The sequence below is a fragment of the Nannobrachium achirus genome (genome assembly GCF_963921795.1).
Source record: "Nannobrachium achirus genome assembly, chromosome: 22".
In the NCBI taxonomy this organism is placed as follows: domain Eukaryota; kingdom Metazoa; phylum Chordata; class Actinopteri; order Myctophiformes; family Myctophidae; genus Nannobrachium; species Nannobrachium achirus.
In genome coordinates, this window is record NC_137829.1 from 24,721,961 (window position 1) to 24,743,147 (window position 21,187).

Below are 21,187 nucleotides of genomic sequence, written 5' to 3' on the forward strand. Positions count from 1 at the left end.
CCTACTGTATACTGTATAGTATACTACAATGAAACCACAACAATGAGGATGATATTTAGACTCTGACTCACTGGCGTGCTGCTACTGTAGATTGGTGAGGTATATTGAGAGGAAACGCATCCATTTCTATCTGCCGGTGAAAATGGAAGCTTTCATGGTCATCAGAGGAGAGTTTGAGCAGGAATCTAAAGCCTGATTTCTTTTTTTATGAATACTTTACGATAACACAAAAAGCCAGAGGGACTTGTTTCCATTGTGGTCCTGGGTATTTAATTCATCAAGACATATACAAAGTTGCTCGCCAGTGTTGTGCACCGTGACCGGAAATAGCCAATCTACAAGCTAAGCATGCTTTGAGCTGCGAGACATTGTGAGCTTGTGGATCAGCTATTTTCGGTGCGCAACAAGATGCACAACCATGTATAGATCATGTGTAAACTGTAAACCAGCTATGTCTCTACTGCTGCCTTCTACCATTACAATCAACTTATCTCTCAGCTGAAATGATTAACCGAGCGCTAACATCGATTTGGACTTCAAATGCACGTTTGTTATTCCTGACGTTCGAGTATACCTCGCTTAATTGGTATCAGGTCAGCCACAAAGACCCCTGGAAAATGCTTTGGAAATGGCTTCATAGAATGGCACATTTTCTTAAGTGTACCTGACAGGAAGTGTTCTGTCCCCTTTGCGTCGATCCATCTCCCTCTGGGGAACAGGGTACCAGCGGAAATTCAGCTTCCAGTTGAATCCGCCATAGGTCATGTCAGACCCTGCCATGTATTCAAACGTCTCGTCGCTTATGACATCAATAATAGGGCACACCACTGCTTTCCTGCAGACATTCATAACAGTTAAAAAACAAATGTTTTGACAGCTTATGAAAAAGGATTTACGTTACTGTAAATGTCAAGTGTATTGTACAACTAAACTCGCCATTATCATTGAATTGAATTGAAGAGGAAGAAAATCATACACATTTTTAAAGTTATTAATGTCTCCCTTCACATCCATTTTCCCCAGACAGTAGCCAGCAGCCTCTATCCATTCTCAGACTGTGAATAAACCTTTTGTATAACTAATGGTTTTGTAAGTGTTCTTTCCTTAGGTGAGAGGAGAAATTAACTGCCAGCTGCTGACCACACATATTGCTTTATGCTGTAGCTGCATAATTCACTGCTTTAGTACCAACTCAATACACAGAGAAAGGCATCTGCTTGTCATTTCTCCAGACATGACTGCTAAGGAGAAAATCCACTTAGCGAAATCTCGCTGTTGCATTATTGATTCAGCGCAAGTTGAGTTAAAGCTTAAATAAAGTAGCCATCTTAGGAAAGGCTGCATGATTAAGGAAGTAAGGTTTACAAATAATGAATTTACAAATCATACTATACCATCATTATTATTGATCTTATGCATGTGTAAACACTTTAAACTTGGTGTTCCTATATTGAGCATTTATGTCTGAAAGTTTCAAAATGTTGTGTAGTGAAAATAATCTATAAGCTCACAACACGTCAAGATGTGTAGTGTAGCTGTTTTCACAATATTTTAAGATTTTTTATATTGTATGTAGCATACTATGATATGGCCTATTTTGGCCATAGTACATGATTTATTGTGAGTATAGTACTGGTCATTGTCATTTCTTTGTATACAAAGCCTACATGGCTAAGAAATATGTGTATATCTGAATGTTCAATGCCAAAACCACATTAAAATCAATAATGATTGCAGTTATTTGTATAACATTTAAAAAAGGTCATGACTGTGACCACCCTAAATACAAGTTCTTGCCTTCTCCTTGAGTCCTAGAGCTAAAATGTGCTGGTAGCCAGATGTACCTGCAATCAGCAGCACATACTATACATTTCCTGCACACAGAATCTAATCATTACGTGCACCTCTCTGCTTTTGGACATACTTACACACATCGATACATGTGCAGGAGCATAAAAGTGTAATGGCCCTATAATATAATAGTCTGTGTAATATGATACTAATTTCTGCCAGGCACCTGAGGCAAATGAATGTCTGACCCCAGATAAGAGATGGGGCATGGAACAATTATCATCATTCTCTCCATTATAGCATCATACTTTCACACCGGAACCTTCCTCCTGTTCTTGCAAAGCACAGATATGAAACGAGACTGAAGTGATATCCCAAATGCTCAACAGAAATGATATAACACACAATATGAGACCTGTCAATCATAATGGACATCGCTGGCATCATGGCTAGAGTCATAACAAGCCATCAGATTTCGCACTCTACTGGGAAAGCATTTGCTTTGAAAAGGCAGATGTCACAGCTATGATCACACATCCACTTATTTGTTACTCTGGAATAGAGCTGGCATCTGCAATTTGCGTCACTTCTAGCACAGCTCTCCCAAACAAAAAGCTCATTTGGGCTGGCTGTCCCTCTGAGGCAGCAGCAGAAGCTACAACAGAATGAATAATCCCTCCAATCAGCAGCACTGCACGGCTAACAGAAAACCTAACTGAGTGTTAATTGAAGTCAGAAGGCGCAAACATGCACTCAAGATTCCGTGGGTCCTGGTTAACCATGTCAAAATAAAACATCTCATTGTTTGTGTAACCCCCAATAGTCCAGTCATTTTAGGCCAAAATTTGTCCAAACCTAGAACAAATTGCAATAGTAGCAAACTCAACTGATTTTGTATCCTCAATATGTCCTTAGTGAGGGAAAAAAAGTCCCAAGGAATCCCACCGGGGCAAAGTTTTGAAAACGACCTATCTACCTTCACTTACTATACACTACAATATAAAGGAAAAAATGACTGAAAAAAAATCTGCTTTAAGTGGGATGTGAGGGGTCAAACTAGGGGTTTGTCATCATGCTGAATCCATTGCAGGCATTTGTTTTGCACAAAAAACATTCTGTGGGCTAGAAATGGCCTTAGAAAACAATACACGTATGGGTGCGTTTTCATGTTAGTCGGAGGCCTTAGGGTTTTTTTTTCTCGTGCTAATCAGTCTAAAAGTTCAACATTTTGCACAGATGTAGCTCAGGGCATGCTCTAATGATTTAGCTAGGGCGCCCGAGTCTGCGACCTTCGGGGTCGCCACAGCACCAACAAAACTCTGAAAAGTGATGACTCATCACTTTTCATCACTAAAGTCGATGGGAGCCCAACTTGATTTGGCCGCTGTGGCGACCCCGAATGTTGCAGACTCGGGCGCCCTAGCTAAATCATTAGAGCATGCCCTGAGCTACATCTGTGCAAAATTTTGAACTTTTAGACTGATTAGCACGAGAAAAAAAAAACCCTAAGGCCTCCGACTAACATGAAAACGCACCCATACGTGTATTGTTTTCTAAGGCCATTTCTAGCCCACAGAATGTTTTTTGTGCAAAACAAATGCCTGCAATGGATTCAGCATGATGACAAACCCCTAGTTAGACCCCTCACATCCCACTTAAAGCAGATTTTCTTTCAGTAATTTTTTCCTTTATATTGTAGTGTATAGTAAGTGAAGGTAGATAGGTCGTTTTCAAAACTTTGCCCCGGTGGGATTCCTTGGGACTTTTTTTCCCTCACTAAGGACATAATGAGGATACAAAATCAGTTGAGTTTGCTACTATTGCAATTTGTTCTAGGTCTAACCCTAAAATGACTGGACTACAAGTACTGCTGCTGGCCTCTGTAGTCTCTACACACCATGGAACTTGTGTTGTGTTTGTTTGTAGTGTGTTTGATGGGGTGCAAAGGGAAGGGAGCACAGGAGACCGGGTTCTGGATACATGTGTATCAATATTGACAATAACCTAATTAAGATTATATAATATATCTCAAATTTGAATAGTGAACTCTGTACCTTTAAACAGTGGTTCTCAACCTGTGGGTCGGGACCCCCAGGGGGGTCTCCAAATGATTTCGGGGGGTCCCCAGATGATTAACTTAATGTGCAACATTGTTTTCTCACTCAACAGCGAACAAACCAACACAAGGTTTAAGTGTATAGAGGGTATCTGCATATTTCTATAGTAACAATTTAAGGACTTTTTAATACCTCTAAAATGACAAATTATACATTGGTCAAATTGTCAAATATTAGAAGCAGAAATTGTGAAAATAGCTGATCTACATGCTAGGCGTTGTGAACATAGATCTGCTATTTTCACAGTAGAACCATGTTATACAGCCTCAACTCTTAGTGTTCGTCAGGGTGGGGTGGTGGGGGGGGGGGGGTACCCAGTTAAAATGTGATTATTTGGGGGGTCGCGGCCAGAAAAGGTTGAGAACCACTGCCCTAAAAGACATCTCTATTCTATTGCCTTTCATTTCTAGGCATGTAATACTGTATGCTATTGTTCCAAACGTAGGAGACTTCGTTTGAAGGAGCGCTCGTTTTATGGTTAGATGTCACAGTTATTGTCCACGACATTGCAAGCGGCGCGAAGGCCAGCGGACCTTGGTCCTGCTCTTCGCCCCCGAGCGCCGCAGGCGCGAGTGGCCGCGAAGAGCGGGCCAGGGCCGGCCGCGCGAGTTACGAAGCCGTGGTGAATGCAATCGTTATATTTACACGATAAACGCATTCACACCCGCCCGCGCAGTCCAAGTGACCACAGCCGAGCGCTCCAGACCTCCGCTCCAGCCAATCACAAGCCGCGCCTTCTAATTTATGTAACCAACTCTCCTATGGTAGGTATACTCGCATACTGTATATAGTATTTCGGTTCCCACCTGTCCTCTTTGATACGGGCCAGCAGAGGTTCGAGCCAGCCCACAGTGCACTCACAGTGGGCATCCAGGAAGGTGATGACCTGTCCTTTGGTGGCAGCTGCCCCCCTCAGTCTGGCTCTGATTAGACCCGAGCGCTGTTCCATCCTCAGAACTCTCACTGGCACCTCCAGTCTCCGCGCGTAGTCGTCTAGCTTCTTCTTCAGGAAGTCTGCAGGGACAACACGTTTTGTGTGTGCGTCACTGCATGCTCCAAAAAGACAAATTTGCTCTGACAGAGTTGTTCCTTTTGCTTGTCATTCGTGGTGTTAAACCTAACGGTCATTCGGTCAAGCTCACAACGCGACACGTTGTGAGCTTGTAGATTGGCTTTTTTCACTAGTTTGGGTACCGGGCAAACATATAATTTCTCTTTTGGGTCACAAGCTAAAAAGTTTGGGAACCACTGCTATAGGCTACTAAGCCCCCTCCTCACTCAACACTAGATGTCTTTGAAGAAAATAGCCGATATTTGCCAAATGTTTCCCCAGAATAGGGAATGGTAGTTTTCAAGTGGTAGAAAAACCTCTGAATTCCATTAGTGCCAAGGAACAACAACAATCATAATATAAATAATGTGGTAAAACTTTGCTGAAAACAAACAATACAAGAAAATGACTATTGATGGATATTTTTTTCAACCTCCACAAATAAGGGGAAATAATGCAAATGCTTTATAGTGTATATCCTATTTACCCTTGTCCAACCATATGATGCCTGTAGAGGCTGCATATACTGTAGGTACTTAATTAATTAATATGTATATGAATAAATGTGTGCGTGTGTAACATTTTTATGTTATTACACATCTTAATCAAACATTTATTCATAGTTCAGACTACCAATTTACCTCTCTCGCTGGCATCATCCACCAGCAGGATTTCCACCAGCAGATGTCTAGGGGAGCGGTTGATGACACTGTGGACTGTGCGGAGCAGGGTGCTCCATGCCTCGTTGTGGAACACAATCACAATGCTGGTGTTTGGGAGGTCGTCCGGGTGCACCTTGGTCTTACATCTAATCAACAATGGGAAAAGGACTGGGTTGAATGCAGTGCAGAGAAGAACAGAGGCAAGCTGCAGTAAAGCAATGGAATCATGACGGAGTAGAATCTGGGTACATCTATTGAGCAGGGCAACACCAGCATGTATAAATTAAGCATATACTTCACCTAATTATTTTTCTTCTATTCACATTATTCGTGGGCGTAGCCAGGAATAATAATCAGCTGAGCGGTGCCCAACCAAATATAAAAATGCAATCATTAATGTTTATTTGTCGCAGACCCCCATCTGAAAATATGTGGTGCCAGGGACCCCTATACAAGATTTGTGTTGTAAAAATGGTTAAAAAAAACTTTTTAGAAAATAGCAGATCAACAAGCTCACAATGTGTTGCGATTTCTGGCAACACACGGATTACCTGCATTACACCTATTATACTTTTGGAGCTATCCCACTTCAGACCACACGTGGTCTGTTCAGGCCTGATAGCCATTTAAAGGAAAAAAGTAAGTATATTGGAGGGGCTTATTGTCAGTATCAGCGAAAACACAGTAGTCTATCCCCGCCACAATGCAATAGGAAAAAATGATTGCCTGTGCCAGAATTCAAACCCATGACTTTGTGGTTCAGAGTCAAGAGTCCACCAACTGAGCTACCCAGACACCAAGGAAAAAGTACATTGGCATTGTATAACGTGATTGGTCACTCCCTCAAAATAATTAAAGGCACTTGGCTAATGCACTTCATCGGGGGAAAAAAATCGATTAGACCAACGAACCGAACCAAGAAACCGCGAATGTCTGTATCTGTTCGCGGGTCTGCGCAGGACGCACCGAATTTTGGTGTGTTTGGGAAAGAATTGGGCACCATGCAGCCTTTCTGATTGGCCAAACCAACCTGTTGGCTTAGCTAATTGACAGAGATTCACACTGCTGCGCCAATGTGTTTGTTCCAGTATGTGGGCATCGGCTTCCTTGATTGGCGAACCCGGAGTTTTGCATCATGTTTGTACCCTTCGCCAATATAAGTGGCGGCGTGTGACAAAATGTGAGATAAGCCCAAGACTCAACATGTAAGACAACGTACAATGACTAATTGTATTTTTTTTTTATTGCACAAACGATGGGAATGTCCCAACTTGCATGATTCTCGACTCGGTTTGGACAGTTTATATGTTTTATAATGGAACTCAAAGAGGCTTGTATCAGGCTGAAAACCCAAATATTTGAGTCATACATCATAAATGACTGACGTCACAGGCTGGCCACAGGAGTTCGAGATCCACACTAGAGATGTACCAAGATTCAACACTCTGATATTATTCTATTCCCTTAAGCACATTAATCCTGGTGTACCTGTTTTGGGCATGTCAGTATTCACCTTATTCCTGGCCTTCCCCAGGACACCACTGTTGCCTCTTACAGGGGGTGCCATTGAGTTTTTCTCTGTTGCTGTTTAATTAATTGCGTCAGCAGAGCGCGCAAGTACTGCATAGGTATGTCGGTGTCTGTGTTTGTTTAAGCCTGTAGGTATGTCGGTGTCTGTGTTTGTTTAAGCTTTTCTGGCAACGTCATCATTAACAGCCAATGAGGGACCAGCATTCCTGGTGATGCCAGTGGTGATGTCACTGGCATCGCCAGTGGTGAGCGCACCTCATGGGGCGCTCTGCTGGCGCACAAGTAGGCCATACATGGCCTACATGTGCACAAGATGCAGGTTGGCACCTCGACAGAGTGCAGTTCTAGTTCAATATCTGTTCACTTCCTCCCTAGTAGGCTACTGCAGTTATCATATTTCTTATAACGGCGAAGAAGGACTTTTTTCATATAATGACACCAAAATTCACAAAGAAATCAAGGAGGGACACGTAAATATTATTACATTCAGTGTTATTCAGTGCCTTGTGATTCCACCCACCCAAGGTTTTATTTTTTCAGTGAAGTCCTAAGATATCTCTACATTTTTAGATTGAAATGGAGTCTGTATGTTTAACAGACACTGAGATGAACATACTGGGGCACACCCCACACACGCCACTCACGCAACCTACCCCTCCACCTCCACCCCTAGAATACCATCAGCTATGCAGGCAGGTGTGTAATTGATGATAATTAGGAGAATGGAAAGCTGAGACAAACGCTGCCTGTGACAGAAATGTTCTACTTTGTTCTATCATTTTCGAAATTGCTGCTTGCAGCGAGCCCACGCAGTTTCACCGGGAAGTGCATTTCTTGTTGGAAATGGGGTGTAAAATACTGCATGTGAAAAGGTTGATAGTCATGTCAGCATGTCCTGAACTGAACTGGGTGGGTGTCTATCAAAGGCAATGACTGAGGTCGGGGGACTGTGACGGTGCTGTAGTGGAGCAATGTTAAATAAAGAATGAAGCTGCATGGGGGTAGGAGAGAGAGAGAGGTGCCTGTGTGGTGTCAGAGGGGGAGTGGGAGGTGGCAGAGGGTGGCAAAATTCAGCCAAGCAGGCAGCATACTAGATCCAAGTCCCTCCATTCACAGTGACAGGACAGAATGACACAACTAGGCCAAGAGGATGGCCTAGTTGACAATGTCTTATTCCCCATCCAGAGGCTGTGGTTGCTGGCTATTCCACACAGACACACTGGACAGTTTTCTCCATGCAGTCTGGTGAAATCTTTGCAAAGCCAGGCTGTGTAATATCACTCTTGGAAATTTTCGAGCCAATAGAAGAAAATATGGGGTACCTTATGGTATTCTGTTGCAAATGAATTCTCTCTCAAATGTGGTGTAACATTTTTGACTGTATGGGCAAATATGATCAACATTTTTACTTTTGAGAATTTAAATAGCATACTATGAAATTGTTTTGGAAAGGGCAGCTGTGAGGGTGGTGTGCAATAAAGCTATTCCTGGCGTACATCATTTCCCTCAATGCTGGCTGGCAGAGACCTCGGACTGTGCTTAATGAAAGCGCTGTTCAGAATTCATGTTTGATTGGAATACATAAACATGAATCACTTTGGTCATTTCTCCAGGAGAGGAGAATGCCTGTGCATATCAGCTACTGGAGATGAATGTGCTCATGTTTCACACAAATTGCTCTTTGGGCTTTCATTATATGGCTCAAGTGGATCTTAGACGCCTGTAAACAAAGCTTTGTTCCCATCCAGCTGTCAGCCGTTCTGATGCACCCAGGTTCAAAACCACTACCAGTAATTAATGATTATTCAGCGTTGTTGTTTTTTCCATCGTCAACATCAGACAAAACCAGTTCCAAAAACATCTGAATCTGATTCTGGTTACTATAGAGATCTGTGCGAAGATCTTGCTGCTGACAAATTGATAATGAAGACAGTAGAAAAAAATAATTTGTAGTAACAGCCGCCTTCTGCACTCTCTGCATCCCCGCTGAGACAGTAGAAAGGAATCCCTGCTGCCATGCTGAGCTGTCGAATAAACTAGATGGAATTCTGGAGCATTTTTGAGTGAACCCAAAGCCCAAAGTCTCTCAACACATAAAAGCGCCAAAGCGACCAAAGTCTAGAAACATAAAAGTAGTGAGAAAGCATAAAATAGTGAGAAAGCATAAAAGCACAAAGCATCAAGTGAAATGTCAGCTCTTTGATAAAGGCACCACAGCATCCACTGATGCATGGTGGCGAGCTATCAAAGCATAGGATATGGAAGAAGAGGCTGTTAAACAAACAGTGGTGGTTTGTTTGTGTGTGTGCGTGCGTGCGTGCGTGCGTGTGCGCGCATAGTAGTTTCACTTTAAATAACTTCATACAAAAATACAAGAAAAACAATAATTTAACAAAAAGTGTGTGTGTGTGTGTGTGTGTGTGTGTGTGTGTGTGTGTGTGTGTGTGTGTGTGTGTGTGTGTGTGTGTGTGTGTGTGTGTGTGTGTGTGTGTGTGTGTGTGTGTGTGTGTGTGTGTGTGTGTGTGTGTGTGGAAATGCTGCTATGTTTATGCCTGATTTATATTTAGTTAGTTGCGGCGCACCAAAAACAGCCTATCACACAGCTACCAGTAAGTATAACTCTGGCTTAACTCACCCATCCAGCCTGACGTCCGGCAGACTCCTGTTGAGTGCGATCATGTCGCTGGCCATCAGGTTGAACTGATTAATCTTAAAGAGCTCTTTCATTTTCTCCTGGTCATCCTTGGGTATGTTCACTGACTTGCCCATCTCTCCTGGGCCCTCATGGCTCCGCGATATCACAGCTGTAACACAAGACAGGGGAAAGACGAGAATATTACTGTACATAAGCCAACTCACTCTCCTTCTTCTTGGTGCCCGAGGTCAGAATTGCAGATCGCACTAGTACTGAATGTTGGCCCTGGCCGCTGTTCTGAGAAAGTTCTATATAATGTATAAAGAGTCCCTGGAAGTGGGATGAACTCTGAATGAACTGAAAAAACAAGTCATCCTTGTCGTAGATGGAGAGTATGAAAAAAGTCAAAAAACCTCTAGACATCACACACCCAATCATGAAACATCTACCACAAACATTCTCCAAGACTTTCTCCACGGCAGGCTCGGAGTGGGACCAATTTTCAGCCCTGGGATTTGAATCAGACCAGCCCTCATGCTCGCGCGCACAGCGCGCGAGCAAAAAATCTTTTGCATTATTTATTAATATAAACAGTAACAAACAGCTATTTTCCCCATCTACTTGCCTGATTAACCATGTGTAGTGCCCCATGGCGACCTCAAATATAAGTGCCCCCCCCCTCCCCCCATAATGGAACATAACCGTAACCAGCAACTACCAATATTTAAGCAACTTTACAGAGAAATAAGACCAAAGTTGCTTATAATAAGCAGACATGGCAACCCTGACACACACAACATATTTATTTTACTATGGCTCTCTAAGCAGCATAGATTTGTATGATACTAACAGTTACAGTACAAATTCAACAAATATCAGACCATAAAAATGCCACCAGAAAGATAAGCCCAAAGTTGCTTTGCAGACAAGCAGACATGGCAACCCTGACACACAAAAAAATGTACAATTTAGGCATTTATCAACTACCAATATTTAAGCAACTTTACAGAAAAATAAGACCAAAGTTGCTTATAATAAGCAGACATGGCAACCCTGACACACACAACATATTTATTTTACTATGGCTCTCTAAGCAGCATAGATTTGTATGATACTAACAGTTACAGTACAAATTCAACAAATATCAGACCATAAAAATGCCACCAGAAAGATAAGCCCAAAGTTGCTTTGCAGACAAGCAGACATGGCAACCCTGACACACAAAAAATGTACAATTTAGGCATTTATCAACTACCAATATTTAAGCAACTTTACAGAAAAAATAAGACCAAAGTTGCTTATAATAAGCAGACATGGCAACCCTGACACACACAACATATCTATTTTACTATGGCTCTCTAAGCAGCATAGATTTGCATGATACTAACAGTTACAGTACAAATTCAACAAATATCAGACCACAAAAATGCCACCAGAAAGCCACCAGAAAGATAAGCCCAAAGTTGCTTTGCAGACAAGCAGACATGGCAACCCTGACACACTAAAATGTACAATTTAGGCATTTAGCAGACGCTCTTAACCCAGAGTGATTTACAATAAGCAAGGTAATACATCAACATCAATACATCGTATAGCCGTTCTTTTAGAGTTGTGCATACTAGCTTAGTATCCACCAAATGTTTCCTCCAAACCCTCAACTGTAACCAGTTAAGTTAGAGACAGCAACATTACATTAGCTTAGCTCATGTGAATATTTTGTGTTTACAGTGAGAAAACACTACAAACACTAATAATGTCATCTCTTCTTCAAATCACAATAAAACACAGACTGCAAGGCAATAGCATGAAACATTATGTATCCATGGGATGAACGTTTCTCCATATGTACCTGAAACAGCCTGGAGAGAAGAGTGCACAACTCATACACACTCACACAAGGCTGGTTACTCCACAGGGAACAGTTAAATAAAGTCTTACCTTGCGCCAAAATATCCAATTTTATATCAAGGTGCCCAGATTTCCAGCCTGTCCCTGGGCTTGGTTATTCCACAGAGGCACAGCCACCCACACACAACAACAAATCCACCCTCTTTGAACAGCTGAAAACATAGTCAGCGGGCTTGTCAGAAGACGTTAAACAGTCACTATGATTGGATGAGAAAGAGGTCTACAGAATCCCAAACCAGTTGTGTAAAACATCCCGCCCCCCAAATGCTGTGATTGGCTTAGAAGCAATGCTAAGGGTGCTTCAAAGAGTCAAAAAGGTACCACGGCCGGCGTCGTCATATAAAATGCATATAATAATATACACTGCAGTGACCTGCAGCGGCCGCTGGCCGGCGACTCCCCCTAGCGGCCCACCGGGGAATCTCCCGCCTCTCCAGACGGCCACGCCGACGGTGCTCCACGGGCAGGGAGTTTTGTGAGTTAGAAACTCGAAACTAGTTTCAAAAAGAACATTTCCACAGACTCATGAAGCACAGAAAGATAATATTTTAAAATGGATTGTCAACGTGATCTGTTTGAATGCAGAGAACCTGAGATTCTAAGCAAACATACTGTGTAGCATCCTTTCTTCAGTTCTTGGCTAGGCTGCTACCTCCCACCTAGGGGTCCACAGTTAAATTAACTAAAATGTATTATTTATTTGTTAATATAAGAAAGCTCTAATAAAAGAATGTGCTGCTTGATTATTCAGTTAATCAAAAAAGAAATCGATAGAATGATCCCCAACAAAATAATTGATAGTTGCAGATCTAATTTCATCGCTACAGGGATGCACCAAAGGTACATAACCTCCCACGTATTTATGACGGCACTCTCTCTTCAATAATCTCTTAGAGTAGAGACAGTTATTTTCATGAAAGGGGGGCACACAATTCACGCTGGCTGCATGGCCTCAGGTTAAGAGGATTCCCTCTCTAACCCCTTCCTGGGGATGGGCTGGTGTGTGTAGGATTGTTAGTCTCGGACTGATCCGCCGCTTTTCTCTATGGTGCCGCTGACACTCTCCATTAGGACATAAGCTTAAACCTGATGTGCTTGGCTACGGAGCTGAGTGGAATTATTGACCAAACTGTCCATCAAACACATGCTCTTACCAGACTCTCCAATCCATCATTCTATAGGCACAGATCATCAGAGATCAGCTGTTTATAGGGAAATTCCTACGTTTGATGTAATTGCCTTTGGAAGGTTTTATGACAGGAGAAGAGAAGAGCTGCAGTGTATAGCTAAGCTATGGTAAACCATAAAAACAGCTTGAATGGTTCTACAGTATATTGCATATCATCATCATCAGCATAGGTCGAGCACCTTCCATGGTGGCTGTTGTGGACTGAAACAGAACTAGAAAAGGTGCAACTCTGGGAAATTCTAAGTGTGGTTGTACAGTACTGACATGAGCCACGAGGAATCTGATGGGAAATGTATTTATTACGTCTTATCATTAATATTGTCAAGGGAAGCCAATCCTGACCAATGACCAATCCTGTATGTTTGGACATTATATTGTCCAATCAGAAAAGGGACAGAAAATGTCCACTGAACTCAATGGACATTTGGGGTTACAAAAAAGTTCAATGAAAACAGGTTTACTTTAGGTGACACCGTGACAGAAAAAGGTTAAATGAAAACAGAAACAATAGGTCTATAACTCTTATCCTCCCTTCTGGCTCACAAAATGTGGACTCCCAATCTTCTGTCGTAAACTGAAGACTCACCTCCAGGGACGTGCTGGGCCCCTGATTCAGCCCGGGAAAAAGAGTTGGAGAGGCCCTCATTGCGCGCTATAGAGAGAGATCTCTCTCTATAGCGCTGCTGCTACTCAAGATTTGCCATTTCAGATCATGACAAGTGACAAGCCAGTGGGCCAATTATTGTACATGAGTTATATTTCGTCATTGTCGGGTGGAATCCTTGTATGTCCAAAACCGTACTTTTGTGCGACGGCCTTGTATGATGAAGCAGGGCTTTGCTTTGTGAAAGAATTGTTTTGTATCTGGGTCAAAAGAATCCAAATGTGGGATACTTGAAGGATTTTCTTGCCTCCAAGCAAAGGACATTGTCCTGACAAGGTTCTGTTGGAAGCGGTTTTATTTCAACACATTTAAAATGTCTTGTAAATGTTATTTATTCATTATTTAGTTGATCTTCCGCTGTGAGTGAGAGTATTCACACTCTTCCTTACAAGTTTTACTGTGTGTGTGTGTGTGTGTGTGTGTGTGTGTGTGTGTGTGTGTGTGTGTGTGTGTGTGTGTGTGTGTGTGTGTGTGTGTGTGTGTGTGTGTGTGTGTGTGTGTGTGTGTGTGTGTGTGCGCGTGTGCGCGCGCGTGTTTGTGTGTAAGAGAGAGAGGGGGTATATACTGTATACAGAGTAGTCTACGTTACATAATAGATACAGTATGTATTTCAGAGGTGAATAGCACAAACTCATTCATTTTCTATTCCCTTCACACTGACCGCATGCATGGTGTTTTTTAACTACCACTATCAAATGAACCCTATTTGAAATAAGATGAATGGTCAAGGCTGTAACCTCAGGCCCAAAATCAAAACTGATTTCCCTTAGCAACGCATGTTAGGCTACCCTTGGAAAAGGAACTTCCCAGCCCAACACACCCTTACTGTCCTTGTGACAAAGAGCATTCATTATAAATGATGGCCACAATCATAAGGGAAGAAAACAGTGGCTTTGTCCTAAGGGCTACAGTGCCAACATAATTCATTGGCCCTGACTGCCTCTTGATCTTGGGCCATTACAGCAAAAAGCTTCCCCCTGACAGGCTGACGCTCAGAGGTATGACTCTGTAGAGATATGATCACTTCCAGGCATAGTATTGAACAAAGATGGACATCATTGCTTTCTTTGTGTTTCCACATCATATGTGGCACATTCAGAGATGTCTGGAACTGTGAATTTGTTGCAGTAATATAAATTGGGATTTTTAGGAATGCATTTCTTTAAAACCCACTTAAGCCCTACTTTACACTTCATCATACGACGCCAGTGTCACGTCACATGAAAATAGACATTCTGACACATTGAGAGCTTGTAGATCTTCTTTTTCATTATTTTTATAAATGCCCAAGATAGGGAGGTCAGGACAGGTTTAAAGTGGGTCAAATCTAAACTGGAACAACACCAAAAATTAAGTTCAAATAAGTTCATTCCAAGTGTAAAACTTCTGGCTTTATGTGCAGGCAGCTCACATTGTGTTATCCAATTCTCATAGGATGGCCCCCAGCATCTCCAGGCTATTTTCATGCAAGATTTACTTTACACAGCTACAGTATGAGTTTTAGGTTCCTTCATAGACTGGATCAGCTCCCTGTTCTTTCATCATCTCTTATAACCTCTTCCTCCTCCCAGTCTGACCCAGATGGCATGACATACAAGTATCCAATAAACTCCTACTCGTCCCCACATCAGGAGCCCAGGCTCCAGAGCCTTCCAGAGATGCATCATGCCGCTCCTCCCTTGGTGCTAAATGCAAACAGTATTAGCACCTATGGCAATGCCGACAACAAACAAGAACAAAAAGCGGGGTACAAGCAAAATCTGCCAGCAGAGGTTGACTTACAGGTGATGGACAAGTTGTGAAGTAGAAGTGTGTGTGTGTGTGTGTGTGTGTGTGTGTGTGTGTGTGTGTGTGTGTGTGTGTGTGTGTGTGTGTGTGTGTGTGTGTGTGTGTGTGTGTGTGTGTGTGTGTGTGTGTGTGTGTGTGTGTGTGTGTGTGTGTGTGTGTGTGTGTGTGCGCGTGTGCGTGCGTGTGTGTGAGCGTGCGTGGGGCTCTGGAGAGAGGGCAAGTTTCGGGTGGGGAGCAACTCTCCTCAGTACTGCATCTAAATAATTCATACACTTGAGGTTTTTTTGGGGGGGTTCTTTTCTGTATTCTGAGAATAACAAGAGAAAGTATGGATCGGATTCTTTGACACACCCCAGATATTGAATTTACAAGAGTGGTGGCGTGACTATGATCTTTTCACCTCAGCTCCCTTTGCCATCCCAATAGTGACGTAAACATTTAAGTATCACATTTAAATCAATAGCTAACGGTTAGGCTACAGTACACTGGCACTGCAACTTGAAGGGACACAGAATTACTGTATCTGTACTTTTATGAGGAAAAGATGAATTCCAGGATACAGTCATTGCTCTTACGATGGATATGGCAATTAAAGACTTTTCTTTAGCTTTATACAATATAATCCCCCATTTCTTGACGTGTATAGTAGCTAAAGGGCAAGCTGAAATTTTACCACATTGGTGTCTTTTTCACTAGGCCAATAAGCAGTATTTCAGGGGTTGCAATGGTTCCAAACCACTGAAGAACTTATAAGTTAATGAGTATACAAATGTGTGTGTGTCAAACCATAATGATATCTATGTCACATACAGACAAACAATTCAAAAAAACAATTTCATATATTTGCTGATGATACAGCTGGTGGCAAATTTGACATCATGTTGTCAACACATGAAGCAGCTATCATCCTAGTCAACAATTCACTGCCAACAAGCAAATCCCGGCACCACACTGATCACTGCTTGATGACTGCTTTCAATGGCAAAACTGGCAACATTCCAGCAATGAGTGTAATGCGGTTTCACACCTGGTGTAATATGAGATATGACCATCCCCAGTGACAGAAATCAAACACTTTGTCTGTCAGACGGCAATACTACCAGAGCAGTGGAATTAACAGTTCAACTATACATCACGTAAAACCACTAAATGGTTCCTGAAACAAAATCCTGTTAAAATCTATATGTAGAAAGAACTTCACAGTGTAAACGGTAATTTGATCATCTCAATGAATATACAGTACACCAGTGCATGTGGTAACCGTAGCTTATATACTGTATGTCGACTCGACATATGTTGACAATATGGCCATAATATTTATACAGTAGTCCAGACCATGTGGTAAATGATCACACTGATCAACTAGAAGCAGTGCTCTTCCGAGCACAGGTCTCCACCAGGCCGTGCGTCCTGGTGGTGCTACTGTATAATAGGCCAATGTAAAAAGGGTGGCATATGTTCTTCACATTAGATCTTTCATGGCAATCGGACGCTGCATGCATGATTTGAGTGTTCCAAAAATGTGTTTTGCTAAAGTCTACCTGCTGGTGGCGCTATAACAGGCCAATGTGAAAAAGGTAGCATTTGTTCCTTGACCTAGTGGGAATATGTGTGGCAAATTTCACGGTAATCGCAAGCTGCATTGATGATTTGAGGCATTTTGTTCAAAAACAGAGCAATCCTGCAAACTTTGGAAGCTAATATTAGCCAATCAGGATGGAATATGAAATATCAGACGGATCGGACTTGATCACATGACTATAGACATACTGTGTAACAATTTGCGTGATTTTTGGATAAAATCTCAAGGAGTAACATCCAAAAACGTGTTTGACATAAGTCGGCCCAAAGGTGGCGCTATAGAAGGCTGATGTGAAAAATGCAGGGCAAAGGTTTATCCTTAGCCTTTAGGGAGTGCGTTTACAAAGTTTGAAACTGATCGGTGAAGTTATAGGTAAAACCTCAAATCGCCCTGTTATAGCGCCACCATGAGGCCGATTTAAAAAAAATCAAGTGGCATTTCTTCCTCGGCCTAGTGGGAACGTGTGCGCGATTTCATGATAATTGCACTTTGCGTTTGGGATTTGAGGCATTTTGTTCAAAACAGCTCAATCCTACAAACTTTGGAATCCAATCTTAGCCAATCAGAATGGAATATGCAAAATCGGACAGATCCGTGTCGATCGCATGACTGTCGAGATACTGCCTACCGATTTGTAGGATTTTTGGACAAAATCTGTAAGAGTAGTGCACAGAAATGTGTTTTACAAACATCGGCCACTAGGTGGCGCTAGAAAAGGCCCATTTGAAAAATTTAGGGCAGAGGTTCTAGATTGGCATCCAGGGAATGTGTGTGCTCACTTTGGCAGCGACCGGTCCAACGGCGACTGAGATTAGCTGCACACAAACTTCGAGGACGCACGCACGGACGGACGCACAGACGGACGGACGCACGGACGGACGGACGCACGGACGGACGAAGGGGAAAACATACTCTCCCCCATGCCTTCGGCTGGTGGAGACAATTACATACATTTTTCTACACATGGGTGGTAATACTTCTGTGTTCCTGCATTCTACCAGTGGTGGAAAAAGTACTCACATTTTATACTTACAGTATCAATGCTGCAATCTAGAAATACCAAAGTAAAATAATTCAAAATGTACTTGAAGTACCAAAAGAAAAATACAAAATGTTCGTGTAGATCGGCTATTTTCAAACAGCCACCACCATATAATATAGGGCTAAAGTGGTTTATATCTGCAATGTAACTAGTAACTAACGTTTTCAAATAATTGTAGTGGAGTAAAAGTACAATATTTGGATCCGAGATGTAGTGGAGTAGAAGTAAAAGTATTGGAAATTGGAAATACTCAAGAAGTACAAAATATGTAGTGTACATTACTTAAAGGGCCAGTTCACCTCTGGGACAACCAGATCTTATTTTATTGTTGTTTGGGACACGATCAACACAATCCTGAGTTATTTTTTGTGTTCAATCTGTGTTTTGAGATATTTTAGTATTTCAGCATGAATGATGATGCATTTTGCATCATATGAGTCATCATGCTGCATCATATGATGCAAAATGCATCATCATTCATGCTGAAATACTAAAATATCTCAAAACACAGTTTGAACACAAAAAATAACTCAGGATTGTGTTGATCGTGTCCCAAACAACAATAAAATAAGATCTGGTTGTCCCAGAGGTGAACTGGCCCTTTAAGTAAATGTACTTAGTTACTTTACAGCACTGCATTCTACATAATAAAATACAACGTGACACAGCTTTACCTTAGTGCGTCACGGCCCAAGGAAATGTACTATTTTCTCATGGTGTATTTTGTGTTGCATGGAAAAATATTAACCTAAAGACATGCAGGAGTGATGACCATGAACTTTATGTTGATAAAATAACTGACTTATGTTAGACTTATCACTTATGTTGGAAATAACTGACCACCGCTTGCCTCCCTCAAATTCGCATTCTTTAAAAGTCTGTTATCACCCATTTTTGTGTAAACTGAACTCAATAAAAAATTTGATTATAAAAAAAAAGTCTGTTATCGACCAGGTGATGATAGATCTAGTGCCACTGACTCCTCGCCATAAAAAAAATGGAGCATAAATTCTAGCAGTTTAAGGAACAACCTTGGTGCCAAACACGAGTTTTCCCGAGTTTTGGCCATATGTGTCCCTGTGCAAACACGAGTTTCCCGAGGTTGCTCTCCCTACTTCCTACTTCCGGTTTCGGCATGATCGCGATTGCAAAATGCATGTTTGACTCCCAGAACAGCTCTGTCTTTCAAACATGGCAGCCATGTTTGTTTACATTTGAAGAAAACACTATAGCCTCTATCTCTTGAATGCCTGAACGGATTTCCAAGCGTATTTTTTTTGTTTGAAAGCTGTGAATTGCGTGCACACGTGTAGTGCATGATCCGTGCACCATCGTGCACATTAAAAGGTAAGAAGATTATGGCATGTAATATTAAAGTTGCTTTTTAATCCTGGCAACAAGTGTGTTTTAAGAGTTGCTTGGCACTGTGGTCTCTCATTACAGGTGTTTTAATGGAGAAAATATGTAGAAATTAAATTAAACCGTGGAACTCAATAATATAATATATTGCATTTATAATGGGTTTACAAACTGCAATTGTTTAGTAGCCTTAAGAGACAAAATAGACTTAATGAACAGTATTTTATATTACGTTCAATACATACTCAAGCCGGCGTTAATTGATTCCATGGCCTGAAAATGTAAAACGCAAAGACGTGAATGGCTGAATTGATTGTCAGCAACCTGAACCTAAATAGAATGTCTAGTTGAGACTCATTGGACTCATTTGAGTTAATTCCCTCAAAGCACTATTGCCTGAACACACAGTTCAGGTATTCAGCACATTTAAACTTGTGTAAACGCAAGACTTTTGTAATGCTAATAATTGCTCTTTTTCAGCAGCAGTAGAGTTTAGTGTGTCTTTGGGAAGTTTTTGCCCCAACCTAACCTTGAAAGCAAGCTTATCACGCTTCTTGGAAACCTCCTTGAAAGGTCATTTAAGGAAATGGGAGTGCTAAAGAAGGAAAGGACACTGCTATAGTTTCAGGCTGATAGGCACATGTGTCCCCGATAGGCAGAGGAAAGGACTTGGATCTGTCCCAAAACCTTGGAGATGCATCCAAAGCTACTGTACAATCATCGTAGAACTGCTAATGCAGTGGTTCCCAAACCTTTTAGCTCAAGACCCAAAAGAGAAATTAGACGGGACCCAAACTAGTGAAAAGAGCAGATCTACAAGCTCACAGATTGGCTATTTTCACTACTTTTTAAACATTTGTTGTCTAATTTATGTAATTTCTTTTTATCTTATGTATCATTGGAATTCATTACTCATCAAAATCTTAATTAATAATAATAATAATAATTAAAAACAAAATGTAGGGAACAAAAAATTAAGGGACCCATAAAAATGTGTCCGTGACCCACAAATGGGTCCCGACCCAGTGTTTGGGAACCAGTGTGTTAATGCCAGTCTCGAGAGAAAGCAATGAATCTCTCCCACCTGAGCCGTAGACACTGATTGATGGATCCCTATTTAGGCCCCGTGGGTCTCTGGGGCTACAGGCCAGAGGTGGAATAGGTTCGCCGAGGAGCACTCACCTCTGAGGGCGGGGAGCAGCGAGCGGTCCTTCCTGTCGTCACATTTGTTGCACTCGCTGAAGTAGAGCAGCAGGAACACATCCACCAGAACCCACACTAACGAGGTGGTCAGCACCACCTTGCAGTAGACAAACCTCCGCATCACCTCTCTGGGACGTCAGCCGAGCTAGGTGGTCCGACAGAGAGCGGGCGATCAGACAGACGGACGGGCAGGGCAGGTCAAGTGATTAAAAGTTCTCAGGAGCGTATCAACCACCGATGGGGGTTTTGGAGCGAGGCGAGAGGGTGAGGAGACAGGGGAGAGACTGAAGGTGGACGTCGAATGGGCGGCATCCCACTGTGGAGGGGGAGAGAGCGAAAGAGAGAGGGTCAAAATGAGGCAAAATAAGGAATATCGTTTTAGGTTAAGGTGTTTATTCTCCTCCTGATCATTATTTCAGTCTTGATACACAGATTTACATGAAAATACCATGACGTAGTCATGATGACCATCATTTTGCATGAGGGGAAAATGACAATTAAATGGTTCTTCTCACTAATGTTCATTATAAGAGGCATGATCATTTGTCTATTGACTTTATGTCTCTGACGAACGCTGTGGACAGTTCAGAACCCTGCCTGCCAGTGACATCATCGGTAGGCACGTTTGGTTATTTCAAACTTTTTATAGTTTATTAATGCAAGAGC

At 42.0% G+C, this 21,187-nt stretch overlaps 1 protein-coding gene across 3 annotated transcripts in view; it reads right to left on the reverse strand.

The window, feature by feature from the left end:
* The window catches only part of galnt13 (polypeptide N-acetylgalactosaminyltransferase 13), a gene marked incomplete at both ends in the record, with an annotated part of 41,668 nt that extends 21,026 nt beyond the window's left edge, over positions 1-20,642 (reverse strand). For all 3 annotated transcript variants that reach the window (XM_080752619.1, XM_080752618.1, XM_080752617.1), the window contains 5 exons: positions 665-835; positions 4,715-4,922; positions 5,601-5,767; positions 9,787-9,955; positions 20,501-20,642. In XM_080752619.1, coding sequence (XP_080608745.1) covers positions 665-835; positions 4,715-4,922; positions 5,601-5,767; positions 9,787-9,955; positions 20,501-20,642 — 857 coding nt within the window. The remainder of the gene's footprint in view (positions 1-664; positions 836-4,714; positions 4,923-5,600; positions 5,768-9,786; positions 9,956-20,500) is intronic.
* Positions 20,643-21,187: the final 545 nt, after the last annotated feature.